The sequence below is a fragment of the Aedes albopictus genome, chromosome 2, assembly GCF_035046485.1.
Source record: "Aedes albopictus strain Foshan chromosome 2, AalbF5, whole genome shotgun sequence".
Classification (NCBI taxonomy): domain Eukaryota; kingdom Metazoa; phylum Arthropoda; class Insecta; order Diptera; family Culicidae; genus Aedes; species Aedes albopictus.
In genome coordinates this window covers 390,848,612-390,866,223 of record NC_085137.1, presented here as the reverse complement: position 1 = coordinate 390,866,223, position 17,612 = coordinate 390,848,612, and the positions used below count along the sequence as shown (strand labels likewise).

Below are 17,612 nucleotides of genomic sequence, written 5' to 3'. Positions count from 1 at the left end.
AGAAGTAAGTGGTACTTTACTATGAAATTGGCCGTGAATTCGGTGTATTGTAAATTGAGAGTATTTTCCTCGAAACTGATACAGTAATGATCAGCAACTCATTCATCATCGTCAGACGACAGCCAAATAGTGATAAAAATGAAAAGGAAAAACACCAAAGCACCGACTTATCCTCGTTTCTCATGATACTTCCCTATTGTGCTGTTCCGTTGGTTCCAGGTGGTATCGCGTTTCGCGACAACGTGTTACCCATTGAAAAATAAGCTAGGTAATCAAGAGTCTGGTTATGTCACTGGAATTCCAGACACCGATAACACGGTCATAATCGATTTTATCGACTTCGGTATTGCAAAAACGCAGCAATCCCTTTATCAAGAGACCATTAGCTCAAATAGGGAGTATCTAGAGATATAAATGCCACGTCACTTTTGGCAATTTACTCGTTCGAATTTAAAGATGTTCACTAGGGTGGGCCATTGGTCGTTTGTGAACAACTGTGCCAAAATTTAACTCTGTGGACTTTACTTGCAAAACTCAATAGGCTAGAAGCACCAGTTTTGGCCAGTCAGGTATTTTGGCCATAATGTGTTATTGAGCCTGTTGCGATCTAAACCAGCATTTTTTTTTTCTTTTTACTACTTGATCCTAATATAACATGATGATTAAAGCAGTAAAAATTATAGATTTTGATGAAAAAATGCAAGAAAATAATAATTTTCCTTAAAAAGAAAATCAGCTCTCATATGTCTATTTCGGCCAGGTTGCTTCTAATTTGGTCACTTCCATAAGAAATACACGTGATTGGCCAAAATAAAAATCAAAGAATAGAATATGGCCAAAACTGACGCAGTGCTTTTAATTTTGGCCAATGTCACTTTTAATGCAAATATCGAGTATATGTTGATTTCTGATTGTTTCCTATAAAGTCCTACAGGGGATAGACAAAATGATCGGGACAGGCAACATTTTCACTTTTCAAAAAATATTCAACTAGCTGTAACTTTTCGAAAAGTGCATCAAATATTCTCAAATTTTTACTGTAAGTTCATCAACTAGGTTCAAATTTGAAAAAGATCGGGCCATTCATTCTTCGCAAAGTTATAAAGATTCTTGGAAAAGGTAAAATTATCCGATAGCCAACTTTGAGCTGTTATATCTCCGGATTCAATGAACCGAATGCAATGAAATTTTGACTATTTATGACTTATATAATGAGCTATGAAAAAACGTTGAGTAAACTTAAAATTCTTAACACGGAAAAAAATTATAACGAGATAGATTATTTTTCTAATAAAACAACAAATTATCCAAAACATAAACATCGTATCAAAATTCAAGATGCAAATTACAGTTCATTTAATTTCCCTCTGATTGACTTATATATAAATGTGTTTTGAAGGAAAGTAACAACATAGCCGCCAATAAATTGAGAAAGTAATGGAATGCATATTAAAAATAGACCAATTTACTAAAAAATCATAAAAAAAAGAAAATCGCTATAACTTTTTCTCTTGTTAAAAGTTTCAAGTTAAGTCAAATGTCGCTTTTAACGATCATTTTAAATTTTCACAGTTGTCGCTTTCACAACCAGAGGCGCGCGCATCGTTTTTCTATGCGGTTGCCGTTTCACACTAGCGCCTTCTGTTGACGATATTGCACAACGCAGTGATTCGTGCAACTTTTCCACCAGGTGATGGTAGTGTGAACTGGGCGATGGATTTCCATGAAAATCGTTCAAGGTGTTACGTCTGTTTGTCTGTGAACCTACTGTTCCCCAAACCCAAAAACCGTTACAGTAAACCGATGATTACGAACTGATTCAACGGCAACGACTTTTAGCGTCGCGAAGTCCGTAAGCCTGTATTCCTGAAAATAGAAAGTAAGATATAGTGAATTAATTATAATACAATATTATACAACATGAACCACATTTAAATCCTCCATCGTACAGAGTGTGGAATCATTGGCGTAACTAGAGGGGGGGCCAGCCCCCCCCCCCCCAGAATCCGCCAGGCCCCCCCAGAAATTTTTCATGACTTTATATATGGAAATTAGAAAAAATCTGAAAACCACTGTCGTGGTGACAAACATAGATCTATATTCTCAATTTAGTTGAAAATCGGAGTTTTCGACTAGCGAAGTTGGATTTTTCTCCAAATCCGTGCATCGGACCTAACTTCGGAAGTGGTGCGCTGTATAGCAAACAGCTATACAGCGCACCACTTCCGAAGTTAGGTCCGACGCACGAGAAAAATCCAACTTCGCTAGTCGAAAATTCCGGGTTTCAACTGCACGTACAGTAATAGAAATTTGTTTGGCATAATATGTGTTTAAAATGACAGTTATTGGAGACAATTCTCAACTTGTTACTCTTTACAAGATCATTGTCCAAAATGGTCTATGTAATTAGTTAGTTTTGTTTGGAAATATTATATAATCAGAATTATATAAAAAGCAATTCTTTGTACATTTTCTTTTTTTAAATCGCTGAGAAATTAAATCTAAATGATAATTTTCAGGAATCCTGGATGGGTATCTCTAAGAATCTTTGAATTTTCTAACAGCATTACTGCAAAATATAGATATGTGCTTCTTTATGGAAATCAAGTATCATGTGGGAAAAAAACTCTGGTTGAATTTGCAATGGAATTCCAGCAGAAGTTTGTGAATTCCTAGTGAGAATAGATGTACGTAGCTGAAGCGTTAACGCGAGTGTATTCATTAAAACCGTGCTGGAGGTGGTTTCTAGTCGGTCACTATTAATTTCTTTTATGCAATTCAGTATCATAATTTCTATTTTATATACCTCATTGTGGTATCATAATGGCCAACTTTTCCGAACTGGTTCATTATGCAACTAAAATGAATTGCATAATGAAAAATAGTTGTATAATGTTCATAATGCAACCCATTTGAGTTGCATTATGAACATTATGCAACTCAAATGGGTTGCATTATGAAAAAATCATTGCATAAAATTTTGTATGGAACTCGTTGCAAAACTCGATTTTTTCAGCACTCTTCGTATTTATCCAACTCGGCGAGCCTCGTTGGATAAATGTACGACTCGTGCTGAAAAAATCAACTTTTTGCAACTCGTTACATAAATAACTATTACTTCGTGGGCCAGGGGTATTTTTGCATCTATCAACCAACGCACGCAAATGGTCATTGAGGAAGTTTTAATATATTTAAAAACTGGTGCTGCAAGATGTAATCGTAAGTTTGAAGGTGTTCATGATTGGGCTTGTAAAAGACTTGATATTCATGAGATAATAGGACAGATCGGTGAAGTACTAGATTTGTAGTAATGAGCTGAATTTTAGTATGGTGAGAAGGTCAATTCTCCGTTTCTGGAATGAAATGGTGCAAAAAGCGTGGATATTATGTTTCCTTGCCTAATCTGATGCTGTTTGAGCAAAACTTTGGGCAACAGTGTTGTTGTTTTCTTCATTTCTTGCAACATAAACAACATAGTTATCCAAAGTTTTGCTCAAACAGCATCAAATTAGGCAAGGAATCATAATACCCACGCTTTTTGCACCATTTCATTGCAGAAACGGAGAATTGACCTTCTCACCATACTAAAATTCAGCTCATTACTACAAAACTAGTACTACACCGAACGTGCCCCATTGTGAAAGAATTCCTGGATGACTTCTTGGAGAATTTCTTGGCTTCTATGTCCCTCTAAAATTATCTAAACGAATTTCAATACAAATCGCTGGAGGAATTCCTCTAGAAATCCTTCAAATTCAAATTCAAAACAAGTAATCCTAAAAAAAACCCTGGGGTGAATCCCTGAAAAACATTATGAACGGAATATTGTAATTTTTTAACTAACCGCTGAATTTTTTTTAAATCTCGAGAGAAATTTCGGAAGAAATCATTACAAGAATTCTCGGAGCAATACCTGCAGGAATCCCTGGAGTAATTTGTGAAAGTATACCTGGAGGAATTCCTGGAGGAATCCGAAGAGCAATTATGCTAGGAAAAAAAATCTGAAGAATCCGCATCAGAAATCCCTGTAGAAATTAAGAGAAATTTTTTTGGATGAATCCTTGGAGGAATTTCTGGATGCATTTCTGGAGGAATCCTTAGAGGAATTATTCAAGAAATCACAGGAGGCGTTCCTAGATGAATTTCTTGAGGATATCCGGGAGAACCTTCTGGAAAAATTCCATGCGGAATCTCTGGAAAAGTTCCTGGACTAATGCCTGGAGCATTAGGGGATTTTTTTATTATCGTACAAACTGGTATGAAATTTATATATATTTATATATATTTTAAAAACTGAATTAAAAAAAATCAAGGTCGCTTGATTTTTCGGAAAACTCCAGTGAAAATCAAATATTTTCCACAGACACCACCTACTTTGAAAAATCATAGAACGAAGCATCATAGGCACATTTTTTTTTGTGAAATCATAAGCAAATTTTCTCAGCAATTCCAAGATAGATTTCTGGAGGAAATCCCAGAAAATTTTTTGGACAAATTCCTGGTAGATTCCCTGGAAAAGTTAATGGATTGATTGATTGATTTGTCTTTTTTAAAGTGACTTTCAGCCCTTGGCTCTAAAGTTAATGGATCAATTTCTGAAGGAGGCATCCCTGGAGAAGTTCCTGGAGTAATGCCTGGAGCATTAGAGAAATTTCTGATGAAATTCAAAGATAAATTTCTAGAAGAATTCCCAGAGGAATTTCTGGAGGAATTCCAGGAGGAATTCTTGGAGGAATCTCACGGAAGAATCCTTAGAGGAATCCCTGCAGGAATTTCTGGTATATTCTTGGAGGAATTCCTGGTGGAATTTCTAGAAGAACCCGTGAAATAACTCCTGGACGGATTTCTAGAGGAATCCCTGGAGTTGAAATTTATGGATTAATTTCTAGAGGAAACCTGAAAGAATTTCCGGAGGAATCCCTTGGAAAAATTCCTATAGAATTTCCTGAAGAATCTCCTGAAAGAATATCGGAAGCAATCTCTAAAGGATTTCCTGCAGAAAGTCCTGGAGAAATGCTGTAGGAATTTCCGAAGAAATTCCTGGAGGGATTCCTGGATCAATTTCTGAAGAAATTCCTGTAGGAATTTCTGAAGAAATACCTACGGTGAATCTTGGTGGAATTTCTTGAGGAGCCCCTGGAGACACTGCGAGTAATTTCTGAGGAATTCCCAGAGGAATTCCTGAAGGAATTCCTATATGAATTCATGAAGGACTTTCTGAAGGAATTCCTGGGGTATTTCTGAAGAAACCTCATAAGGAATTCCCGCAAAATTTCTTAGAGAAATTTCTACAAAAATTCTTGAAAGAATCCCTGGAGATATTCTTGGAAAGAACCCTGGAGAAATCCCTGAAACTGATTTCTGGAGGAACCTTAGGAGGGATTCCTGGAGGAACTTCCGGACAAGTTCCAGGTGGAATTTCAGAAGGAATTTCTGGACAAATCTTTATATGAAATCTTGGGAAAATTCCATGGAACTATTCATGGATGAATTCCAGGAAGAATCCCTTAATCAATTCTTTGAGGAATCCTTCAATGAATTCCTGGAAAAATCTCTAGAGGAATTCTGGAAGGAATCCATGGGGAAATTTCTGAATATATCCATAGAGAAATTCCTAAAGAAATTCTTCGAGAAATTCCTAGAGGAATTTCTAATAGAGCTCCAGGAGAAATTTCCAGAGGAATTTCTGGAGGACTTACAGGAGCAATTTCAGAAGGAATTTCTGGAAGAATTACTGGAGAAATCATCGGAGGAATTTCTGGAGGAATCCATGAAATAATTCCTGGAGGAATGTAGTAGAGGAAACCGCGCAGAAGAAATTCCTGGATTAATTCTTGGGGGAAACCCTGGAAGGATTTCTGGAGGAATTCCTAGAACAATTTCTGAAGGAATTGCTGTACGATTTTCCGAAGAAACTCCTGGAGGAATTCCTGGATCCATTCCTGAATAAATTACCGAAAGTATTCCTGAAGAAATACCTGGGATAATTTTTGGTGAAATTCGTGGTAGAACTCCTGGAGGAGTCCCTGGAGAAATGCCTGGATGAAATCCTGGAAGAATGCCAGGAGGAATACCTGGAATAATTCTTGAATAAATTCCAGAAAGAATTTGTGGGGAAATTTTTAAAAGAATCCCTTGAGGGAACGGGCTTGGTGGTCTAGTGGCTACCGCTTCTGATTTATATGCAGAATGTCCTGGGTTCAATCCCTGGCCCGTCCCTTTCCTCCTACTTTGTATCTTTCTATATACTTTCTCTCTGCTCTCTACATATACAACTCATGTATATAAACATGTTCATAGCCGTCGCTAGAACAGAAACGGGTTGAAAAAGCCGTTTCCCTTCCTTCCAAACTTTCACAGCACAGTGTCTCAATCCTATTAGAAAACGCCTACAAGTTATGCAATCATGCGAACTGTGCCGCACATCTTCAAAATAATAAAAACACACAATTCTATCACCTTCCCTTGGTATCCACAAACCAATGTGTGAACCTTCTGCCAACCAATTCCCACCAACACTCCAACATCCGCATGAATTTGTGCTGGCGCAGAGGTATATTCGGCCAGATGTGGATATAAACGATTGCAATCATCACTTCCTTACCCCTTCCCCACATTGACCTGCAACCTGACGTGGCAGGCGCCATTGTCGCCTAAAAATAGAAGATCACCAACGCTCATACACTGAAGATGCCTGCTAGTCCCCGGCAGTTATCTCATTGGTCCTTGTGTGAGTGTAGGTGGTCTGGCGATACTGGAGTAGCATCCACGGGCGGTCAATCAAGCTCAAGCAAGCTCAAATTTTTAAAAGAATCCCTTGAGGATTCCTGACAAAATATTTGAAGGGATTTCTAGAGATATCTCAGGAGGAAATCATTCAGGAATCCCAGGAAGAATTATTGGAATATTTTTTGGATAAACTCCGGGAGGAATTCTTGAGGTAATTTCTAAATGAATCCCTGGAGGATTTCCTAGATAAATTCTTGGAGAAATTGCGGTAGTAATTTCTGAAGGAATCCTGGATTAATGCCTGGAGGAATCCCTTAGAAATCTATGGAGGAACTTCTGGAGGAATGCCTGGAGTAACCCCTGGATAAATTCCTGGAGACATGCCTCGAGAAATTCCTTAAAAAATCCCTGGAGGAAACCCTGGGGAATTTCCTTGAAAATCCCTGGAGAAATTCCTGGACTAATGCCTGGATACATTTCTAGATGAGTTCCTGGTGGAGTTTTCAGAAGAATTCTGGGAGCAATCTAGTGGAGTTTGGAGTTTTTAGAAGAACTCCCGAAGCAATCTCTAGATGAATTGCTGGAGAAAACCCGGGATGAGTCCATGGAGAAATTCCCAGGAGAAATTTCTAAAGAAACCTCTTCAAAAATTCCTAGAGGAATCCTTAGAGAAATTTCTAAAGAAATTCTTGGAAGAATCCCTGGGAAAATTCTTTGAAAAATCCCTGGTGCAATTTCTGGAGAAACCTCAGGAGAAATGCCTGGAAAGTTCTGGACAAATTCCTGCAGGAAGTTCTGGATAAATTCCTGGATTAATCTGTAAAAGAATTTTTGTGGAAATTCCATGGAACTATCCCTGGAAGAATTCTTGAATGAATTCCTGGAGGAATCTCGAGAGAAATTCTGGAAGCAGTTAATGGAGGAATTTCTGAACAAATTCCAACAGCAATTTCTGAAGAAATTCCAAGAGAAATTTCTGAAGAAACTCAAAGAGAAATTTCTGAAGAAAATCCAAGAGAAATTTCTAGAGGAATTCCCAGAAGAATTTTTGGAGGAATTCCAGGAGGAATTCCTGAAGGAATTGCGGTAGTTATTTCTAAAGGAATTCCTATGGGAGTTCCTGGATTAATTCCTGGAGGACTTTCTGAAGCGATTCTTAGGGTAATACTTAAATAACCTCTTGAGGAATTCCTGGAGGCATCCTTAGAGGAATTTCTAGAGAATTACTTGGAAGAATCCCTGGGGGAATTCTTGCAAAAAAAAACCTGGAGGAATCCCTGAAATAATTTCTGGGAGAACCTCAGGAGGAATTCCTGGACAAATCTCTATAGGAAATCTTGGGGAAAATCCGTGGAACTATTCATGGAAGAACTGCAGGAGAAATCCCTAAATGAATATCTTGGGAATCCCTGAATTAATTCCTGGAAGAATCTCTAGAGGAATTCTGGAAGGAATCCATGGAGAAATTTCTGAAGGAATTCCTGGAGAAATTTTTAGAGGAATTCAGAAAGGATTTTCTGGAGGAATTACTGAAGGAATCATCGGTGAAATTCCTGGAGGGATCCATGAAATAAATCCTGGAGGAATGTGCAAAGGAAACCCTAGAGAAAAAATTCCTGGAAGAATTTTCGGAGGAATTCATGGAAGAATTCCTGGATCCAAACTTGAATAAATTCCTGGAGTAATTCCTGAGAAAATACCTGGGGTAATATCTGGAGAAATTCTTGGTAGAACTCTTGCAGAAGTCTCTGGAGAAATGCCTGAATGAAATCCTAGAGGCATGCCAGGAGGAATACCTGGAATAATTCTTGAAAAAAATCCGGGGGGAATTTCCGAAGGAGTTCCTGGAGGAATCTCAAGATTCATTCCTGATGAAATACAAAGTTCGATTTCTGAGGGAATTCCAGGAGGATTTTCTGAAGAATTCTCAGGGGAAATACTGAAGAAACCGCTGAAATTCCTGAGGAAATCCTGAAATATTGGATTAATTCCTGCGGGAGTTTCTGAAGGAATCCCAATAAGAGTTCTTCTAGAAATGTTTAAAATAATCTCGGAATTCGTTTTTGTAAGAATAACAGAAGAAATTTCCGGTGAATCCCTGGAGGAACTCTTGAAGTAATTTCTGAAGAAACCCGATGAGGAATCCCGGAAGCAAGCCCCATTAGGAACTCTTTATGGAATCTCAGGAGAGCTTTCTTAGCGAATACCTGGAAGAATTTTTGTAGGAATATTCCTGGATAAAAAAATGAAGAAATCAATGTCTGCAGTAATTGTTGAAGGAATACTAGGATCCCTAGTGGAGCGGACCTGGTGGGATGGTTAGAACACTTGACTATCACGCCGAGGACCTGGGATCGAATCCCACTCCCGACAAACTCGCAAAATGTGAGTTCTTCCTTCGGAAGGGAAGTAAAGCGTGGGTCCCGAGATGAACTAGCCTAGGGCTAAAAATCTCGTTAATACAGATAAAAAAAAAATAGGATCCCTAAAGGTTTTTTATACAAATTTTTCAAGCAATTCTGGGAGTGTTTTTTAAGAATCTCTAAGTAAAATTTTCTAAAAGAATTTCTGGAATACATTCCTGCAGAAATACTTCGAATCATTTCAGATGTAATTATTGGAGCAATCTCTAGTGGAATTTTGGAAGGCATATATGGAGATATCCCTGTAGAAATCGCTGAGTACCTGCAGAAATACCTTAAAGGATCTCTGGAGAAATTCCTGAAGGAAACTTTGAAAAAAGCACTGGAACAATTACTGGAGGAACCTCTAAAGATATCCCAGGACAAATCCCCGAAAAAATATCTAGTGGAATCCCTAGATGAATTCTTGATTGAATTTCTGGAAGAAGCCAAGATGGAATCACTGAATTAAGCTATGGAAAAAATCTTGGAGGAATTGTTCGTACTCATATAGTTTACAAAACTATGAACAAATCTGAAACAGTCATTTTGATTACTCAAAACTACAATAGTGATTTGCATATTCACATATCGGGCGCCCATCCCGCTTAAAATTCATCTCAGGTCAGGCCCCCCCTGGGCCCCCTCCAGGAAAAAATCCTAGTTACGCCAATGTGTGGAATTGTTCCGTATGGTGAGCAAGGTGCAAACCCAAGTAACATTTTAAGTTTTGTTCGGCTATATAAGAGATCTTCATGTCCAAACTTGCAATAAAACTGATTTATACATCAAAACCTCTTTAAGAGCATCTTCCGACTAAGTAGACCACTCTCAGAGAGGTTTTGCAAACCGCATTAAGAGTAGCAATAAAACCGTTTTGAAAATTTCTCCATTCTCGATTGTTGTTGTTTTTTTTTTCAACAAAAACTATGACAGCTCAAGACGCAGAGAAGCTTCTTCGATGGCACGTAAAGTTCAGGAGGATACATCATTCGTAAATAGAAAGCGATCATTTCAAAGTAATTTTTTAGTAGTTATTGTGTTAGTAGGCTTAAGCGCATTCAGTTTTACCGTGAATATTGGTGTTCAGAATCATAAAATTAATGCGCTTCAAAAATAGTGAATATTATGGCGACGATCATAATCAGCGAAAATAACACAAAAGCAAGTTTACTTTAATGATGATCGCAATTAACGTAGCAGTTGTAGAAGTAGGATGTATGATAAATAAAAAAAAATAAAATTAGTCTTGCGTGAAACTAATACATCAATTTGCATCAGTGTATCTCCCAACTAACATTTATTGTGAATGTAAACGTCAACAAAGCGTCCCTAATACGGCTTGATGCTGAGTTACTGTGTTGTACATATGGACGGAAGCTTCTATACAAGCCCTATACCAATGAATCTGGCGAACTTAATCAGCTTGTACATGCTGTGCGATCAGCTTCTATGCCACCTAGTCATAGCTCTTTTCTCGGCTCCTATGTAACCACTAACTGAATAACATCTTGAGAAGGCGCTTTTTCAGCCTTTTCGCAGCTGTTAAATAATAGTTTTACGGCATCCCCAAACTAAACGATTAAATATAATTAGGTTATGGATACCGTGACGCAATATATGTGGAACTGGAATTATCACATTGAAAATTGAATAATTTAAGTACTTGCCGCTACTTGGAATCGAACTCCCGATCTCCGTATCCACTGGTCCTGATGATGTCCTCGCTGCCACACTGCTATATATAAATAACATAGAAAATAGCCCGTTTTGTTTTACTCCAGACAAGGCTTCATAATTGTGCCACAAGAAACCTTACCCAACTTCATCTTGCTGTAAAAGCTTGTGAAACGTCAAACGCAATAATGTTTACATTGAACAAGCTGTGTGGTTGCGCCAAAAGAGTCTTCTTCACAGCTTCTAGCTGAAAGAGTGTTCTTTAAACGGCTACGAAGCGCTGTTGTTTTGTGTTTTGGCAACATTACAAAACGTACTGTATAAAAGCAGCTGTTGTAGTGGCTGGAACTCTTACTCGGTTTGCACATCTTCTGGCAAATCTTCCGGCATTGAATTAAAGTGCAATAAGAGCAACCCAAATAATTTCACAGCGCATACATGGATAGCTGTAAAGAATTTGTGTAGTAGCTATATATCCCGCTTAAAGTTTGTTTTGACAATGTTTATATCCGACAAGCCGTGTTGGTAAACCAACAGTTTCTTTATTACAGCTTCTAGCCGTAATTAAATCGCATAACGGCCTTTAAAGCGCTGCTGGTTTGGGGTTTTGTCAGTATAATGAATTGTACTGTATAGTAGCAGCTGTTTTGTAAGTGGGGACTCCTATTCGATGTGTTCAAGTTTTCACATCTTCCGGGAAATCTCCCGGAGTTGGAATAGGGTGGAGTAAAGGCAGCCCCAGTGGCAAGCAATGGATTTCTGAAAACCGAGTTTGGTAGCTGTATGGTGCTTGTTTTGCAGTCGTGTATTAGCTTATGATTTATATTTGACTAGCTTTCTTTTTATTCAGCGTTGACTGCTTTACTCGATGTTTACACAACAGAAAGCAAATGACTGAAGCTTATAGCGCTGAAAATGTTAGTTGGGCTGTTCAATAAATTTGCATGTATACCGGAATCCTGCTCCAACGCTAGCGACGAGTGGAAAGCATGCCATCGAAATCCCTGTTTTGGGCTGCTGTGTTGGTTGGGGTGGAGAAGATAACAAACTGGAATGACGGGTGATGAACAAAAGGAGGAAAAGAGACGGATGATGGATTGGGTTGTAGTTTTGAAGGAGTAAAAAAATCAGTTTTGAGAATGTTGTGCTGAAGAACGGATGTGTGTGGTAAAGACAGTGAATAAATTGATTCGTGAAAAAAAGATAAAGCCATGTCTCGCGTTTCATTTACATAATCGAATTTCATTATAATTTCCGACAGCAGTGTCCTAGTTTCTGCTTTTCCACCAACAGATGTCGTTACTAGTAGAACGGATCGCCATCTGTTGAGAGTTTTAACAGTTTTATTATGGTAATAATGATTGCCAGAAGGTTTACTTATCGGAAAGTTGTTTACTCTTAAAATCTGGCTTTATGGATATTCTGGCTATACATGTCAATGGTTGCTCCTCCGTAATTGATCTGAGTTGGTACCAATTGCACCAATTGAATAAGGGGCTGGGACACTTCACTTATTCTCAAAGTGCAATTTAAGCAGCTCATACATGTTTGATCAATAACGGCGCCGTCCAAGTCCTTAAGGTCCCATTAGACGTGACAAATATTTGGCCAAACAAGCCTAACAAATGACCAACATATCATCAACATAAAATATCGGACTGCAATGGCAAATATTTGGTATAATGACAAACAGTCTAATAACCCCTTTATAGTCAGCTGGAAGGAATATTTGTAGTGTTCATACTGTGATTTGTATGGTGATCACAGGTGATTATCGAAGGTCAAGCGGCACAGTTCACTTTGGTTGCATAACTTGTAGGCGTTATATACAGTATGCTGTGGAAGCTGGAAGGGAAACGACTTTTTTAATGTTTCTGGTTCTAGCGATGGCTACGAACATATGAATATACATGAGTTGTATATGTATAGAAGAGAGAGAGAGAGAGAGAGAGAGAGAGAGAGAGAGAGAGAGAGAGAGAAAGTAGATAGAAAGAAACAAAGTAGGAGAAAAGAGCCGGTCCAGGGATTAAACACAGGACTTTTTGCATACGAATTAGAAGCGGTAGCCACTAGTCCACCAAGCCCGTTTCAGATTTTAAAAATTTTATTTGGATAGATTTAATCAACATTTTTATTTAAGAATAAACTTATTACTCACTTTTAGTTCCGTGCAGTGGGCATCCATAGCGGTTCTCAACTTGATCAAATTTTCATCCACTTTGTAATATATTTGTTGAGACTGCGTCGCAATCTGCCTCTCGTGCGATGTTCTACTGTGTTCCAGTCTAAATGTTGTTTCTCGATTTTGTTCTCCACCATTCCTTTCACTCCAGATTGTTTGTCGCTATCGGCTTATGATGGAAAAATCTGGAATTCTCTAGTCAATCAGGAAAATTTTTGTGGCAGAGAATATAGAATGTATATGCACAGACAAACAGACGTAACACCTTGAACGATTTTCATGGAAATCCATCGCCCAGTTCACACTACCATCATCTGGTGGAAAAGTTGCACCAATCGCTGTGTTGTGCAATATCGTTAATAGAAGGCGCTAGTGTGAAACGTCAAACGCATAGAAGAACGATGCGCGCGCCTCTGGTTGTGAATGCCACAACTATGAAAATTAAAAATGATCGTTAAAAGCGTGGTCGATGAAAATTTCGCAAGTGTTACGTCTGTTTGTCTGTGGTATATGTCTATGCTTTCAATTTATGGTGCCGTTCTAGTAAATGCTTGAGAAGTTCTAAAAACAAAATTTTGTCTAGCCCTAATAAAACAAATGACTTTTTGAGGATTCGGAATTCCTCAGAATTGAAGGATTGAGAATTCACAAAGTAATTTCTGGCACAGATTATCAGGAAAATAATAATCAGCCCTCGTTTTTCTTCGATTGTAATTGATTTCACCAATAATCCTAATTAATTTGCATGTATAAACACTACATTCTGGGATCCACCTGTCCTCTGTACGTAAGGGCAGTAGTTGATGATGCCCAATACGTATCTAATCTACCTTAATTATATCTAGGTCCGATTCTTTGCTCATGAACTATGCATATGGTCTGACGTATTTATAAGTCACCTAGCTATCAGCGTGTGAAATTCATTGACAAACAAAAACACGTATATGATGTCTTATTTTCCCAACCCACATACTTCTACACAATCACTTTAGCAGGTATTTTGTATTTAAGCTCTTAACAACCTTGCGAGTACTTTGCGTTATCAGATAATTTCTGCGACGTATGCCCACGTGTTTGTGCAGCTACTCACAGTGCCGAAGCGTACCTCATGAAGTGACGACATTCGTATCCTTATTTAATTTCAGTACTGATTCGATTGAGTGGCAACATACATCGCGGGAAGCCGCCATGCTGCATTGTGTTAGGAGCAACCCTATCTGTTAGGCCATCGCATTCCATTGAACCTCCTGACTAAACAACTGTGAAAGAGACCAAGCTCAACGAAAGCAATCAAGATGACCGTAGTGCAGGCGGCGCCCTCCAGCGGCGGACTGAAGCGCGAAATGGGCCTGATGTCCGCCATCAACGTCATCATCAGCGTGATGATCGGTTCCGGTATATTCGTCTCACCGACGGCCGCTCTCAAATACTCCGGAAGCGTGGGATTTTGCCTGGTTGTGTGGGCAGTTTGCGGGATTATATCGCTGCTTGGTGCACTGTGTTTTGCAGAGCTGGGAACGGTCGTACCACGATCCGGGGCGGAGTATGCATACCTGATCGAAGCTTTCAAAAAGACGAACAAATTCTGGGGACCACTACCATCCTTCATCTGTGCCTGGGTCTACGTGGTAGTGCTGCGACCCGCCGAAATAGCTGTGATAATTCTCACATTCGCCGAATACTCAATTCTACCCTTCAGTAATATACTTGGGTTGAAGAGCCTCCCTGAAGAGGATCTTCATAATCTTATCAAACTGATAGCCCTGTTAGGATTAGGTGAGTGAACTTATCCGTTGTCTTGTAGCATCAATTTCAAATCTTACTTTATCCCCACAGGTGTTATCACTTATATTAATCTAAGCAGCGTAAAGTTATACGTTACGATCAATAACATATTTGGATTTTGCAAAGTGTTTGCATGCCTCATAGTAATTTTTGGTGGTATCTACCAGCTAGCAATAGGCAACACAGAAAATTTGTCCAGGGGTTTCGCTGGCACCAACTTCAGCCCTGGTCACATCGCATTGGCCTTCTACAACGGGCTTTGGGCGTATGATGGATGGTCGAGCGTCACCACCATCACCGAGGAAATCAAGCGACCTGAAGTGTAAGTAGAAGCATTTTTTTTTATTATGATATAAAAGATTGAGGCGTTGAGGGTTGAAAGGAATCCAATACAAGTGAAATTAGAAATTGGGAAGTAGAAAAAAAATAATGATTATTGAGCATCGGCATGAACATTGATGACCTTACAATTCGTAGTTAGGCTACGTAATATGGAATAGGCTCACCAAACATATTCCTTTTTCTTGCTGGATAACAAAAGCCACAATGGTCTCTACCTTATCTACCTACTTAAATAATTCGTATTTTGCCAGCCTTTGAGTAGGCAGAGTATAGGATTATACGATGAATTGATCATAGGTTTTCTTTTTATATTTCCATATTAAACTATTTTAAGCATATGTTGGTAGAATGTAGAAAATTTTCGTAGACCTTCCAACCCATACTAGTTAATTGTAATTTTAAAAAATACGAACAAATAGACATCTAAAACATCCGTTTTCTTCCAGCAATATTCCACGATCCATCATCATTGCCGTACCGATCATCACCGGCCTATACGTATTCATGAACATGGCCTACATGACGGTGCTGTCCCCGGAGGAAATGATCCAATCGGAAGCCGTTGGGCTGGACTTTGGCGATCGCGTGCTAGGATCATTTTCCTTCCTGATCCCACTAGGAGTCGCCCTGTCAACCTTCGGATGCGCCCTTAGCATCCAATTTGGCGTAACTCGACTCTGCTACGTGGCCAGCCAGGAAGGTCAAATGCTGGAACCTCTCTCGTACATCCACGTACGCCGAGCAACTCCCACACCTGCCGTCGCAATGCAGGGAATCCTAGCGTTCGCCTTCATCTTGGTCGGCAACATCGAAGAACTCATCGAACTTGCATCGTTCCTTATCTGGTTCTTCTACGGATCGGCCTTCATCGCACTGCTGACCTTGCGCAAAACGCAACCCGACACACCTAGACCGTACAAAGTGCCATTGTTTGTGCCAATTTTCGCCCTCGGAGTATCCATCTTCTTATCGATAGTACCGATCATCGCTGAACCGTCGCCGAAGTATTTCTTCGCCGTGGCGTTCATCCTGAGTGGCGTAGCTGTCTACACGCCGTTTGTCTACTACAAAATTAGGCCCAAGTGGATAAGTAAGTACCCACTCGAAAGCATGCATCATCACAGCGACATTTTCACGTCATCAATGAAATCATTTTTCTGTTTCAGATAAACTCACCTACCTCATCCAGGTGTTATTTGAGGCCGTGCCCACCGCGGAGAAATTTGAATAGGATTTATTGCTGCGCAATTGTTTTATCTTTTATAATAAAAAGACATAAATTTTACGCTTTATGACCATTTTTTATCAAGGCCGAAAGATAATAGCGACATAAATTAGATTTAAAAACTTACGCACAAATTATACGTTTATTTGTATACATGCTCTCATACATATTTACCTAGCAATGGCAGGTAACTTATAGGGTGGAATCTTAGATGTCAAGAGATTTGTTATCGCAAAATTCTTCAACCGCCTCGATTTCATCACCGTCGATAGAAATTCGGGGTAGCGGGCGCATTAATACCTCCATAGCCCTTTGACATGTACATGATCATGGTCTTCGACACTGACTAATCATATTCGCCTGGCTTCATTCATGGCGGATGTACGCTTCCGCCATTCATTTTATTTCATTTATTTAGTTAACACCATTTCATAATAATACTGAATCAACAATCTGCCGCCATAATACTCGATTTGCAGCTGCAGTTCTCCAACGTCGGTCACGCCCAACACTCGCCAAATCACGCTCCACCTGGTCCGCCCATCGTACTCTCTGCGCTCCACGCCTTCTTGTAGCAACCGGATGGTAAGCAAACACCAACTTTGCGGGGCTGTTGTCCGGCATTCTTGCAACATGCCCTGCCCACCGTATCCGTCCAGCTTTAGCCACTTTCAGGATGTTGGGTTCACCGTGGAGTGCAGCGAGCTCGTGGTTTATCCTTCTCCGCCACACATCGTTCTCCTGCACGCCGCCAAAGATCGTCCTTAGCACGCGTCGCTCGAAAACTCCGAGTGCTTGAAGGTCCTCCTCGAGCATCGTCCATGTCTCGTGTCCGTAGAGAACCAACGGTCTTATTAGCGTTTTATACATGGTATATTTGGTGCGTGAGTGAATCTTTTTTGACCGCAGTTTCTTCTTGAGCCCATAGTAGGCACGACTTCCACTGAAGATGCGCCTTCGTATACTGAAAACAATCCAAACGTCATTGCTACGTGAAAACATACGTGAATTTTTTCCATCGTAGTTTTCACGTAGCACCTACGTGAACCTAGGTAACAAAATGAATTAATGAACTCCTTTCAATTCACATAACAACATCAGAGCTACGTGTTTTTTCAATGACATTTACCAAGTGATTTTATGAGATCTAACTGGTATTCTAGTGGAATACCCTTTACGAATCCCTTCCCTTTTGTATTTTGTATTTTATCAACATAATAAAATGAATTACTCTAAAATTAACAAGACTTTTATTGCTGAACAAAAGGAA

At 39.3% G+C, this 17,612-nt stretch overlaps 2 protein-coding genes across 2 annotated transcripts in view; one reads left to right on the top strand and one right to left on the bottom strand.

Moving 5' to 3' along the window:
- LOC109400612 (b(0,+)-type amino acid transporter 1) overlaps positions 1 to 16,402 on the top strand; it is a 46,108-nt gene extending 29,706 nt beyond the window's left edge. Inside the window, exons 2-5 of the mRNA XM_029879100.2 lie at positions 14,136 to 14,766; positions 14,827 to 15,097; positions 15,564 to 16,207; positions 16,284 to 16,402. Coding sequence (XP_029734960.1) covers positions 14,286 to 14,766; positions 14,827 to 15,097; positions 15,564 to 16,207; positions 16,284 to 16,348 — 1,461 coding nt within the window. The 5' untranslated portion in view covers positions 14,136 to 14,285 and the 3' untranslated portion in view covers positions 16,349 to 16,402. The remainder of the gene's footprint in view (positions 1 to 14,135; positions 14,767 to 14,826; positions 15,098 to 15,563; positions 16,208 to 16,283) is intronic.
- LOC134288404 (uncharacterized) overlaps positions 1 to 17,612 on the bottom strand; it is a 250,015-nt gene that overhangs the window by 154,310 nt on the left and 78,093 nt on the right. The gene's annotated exons all lie outside the window — the stretch shown is intronic.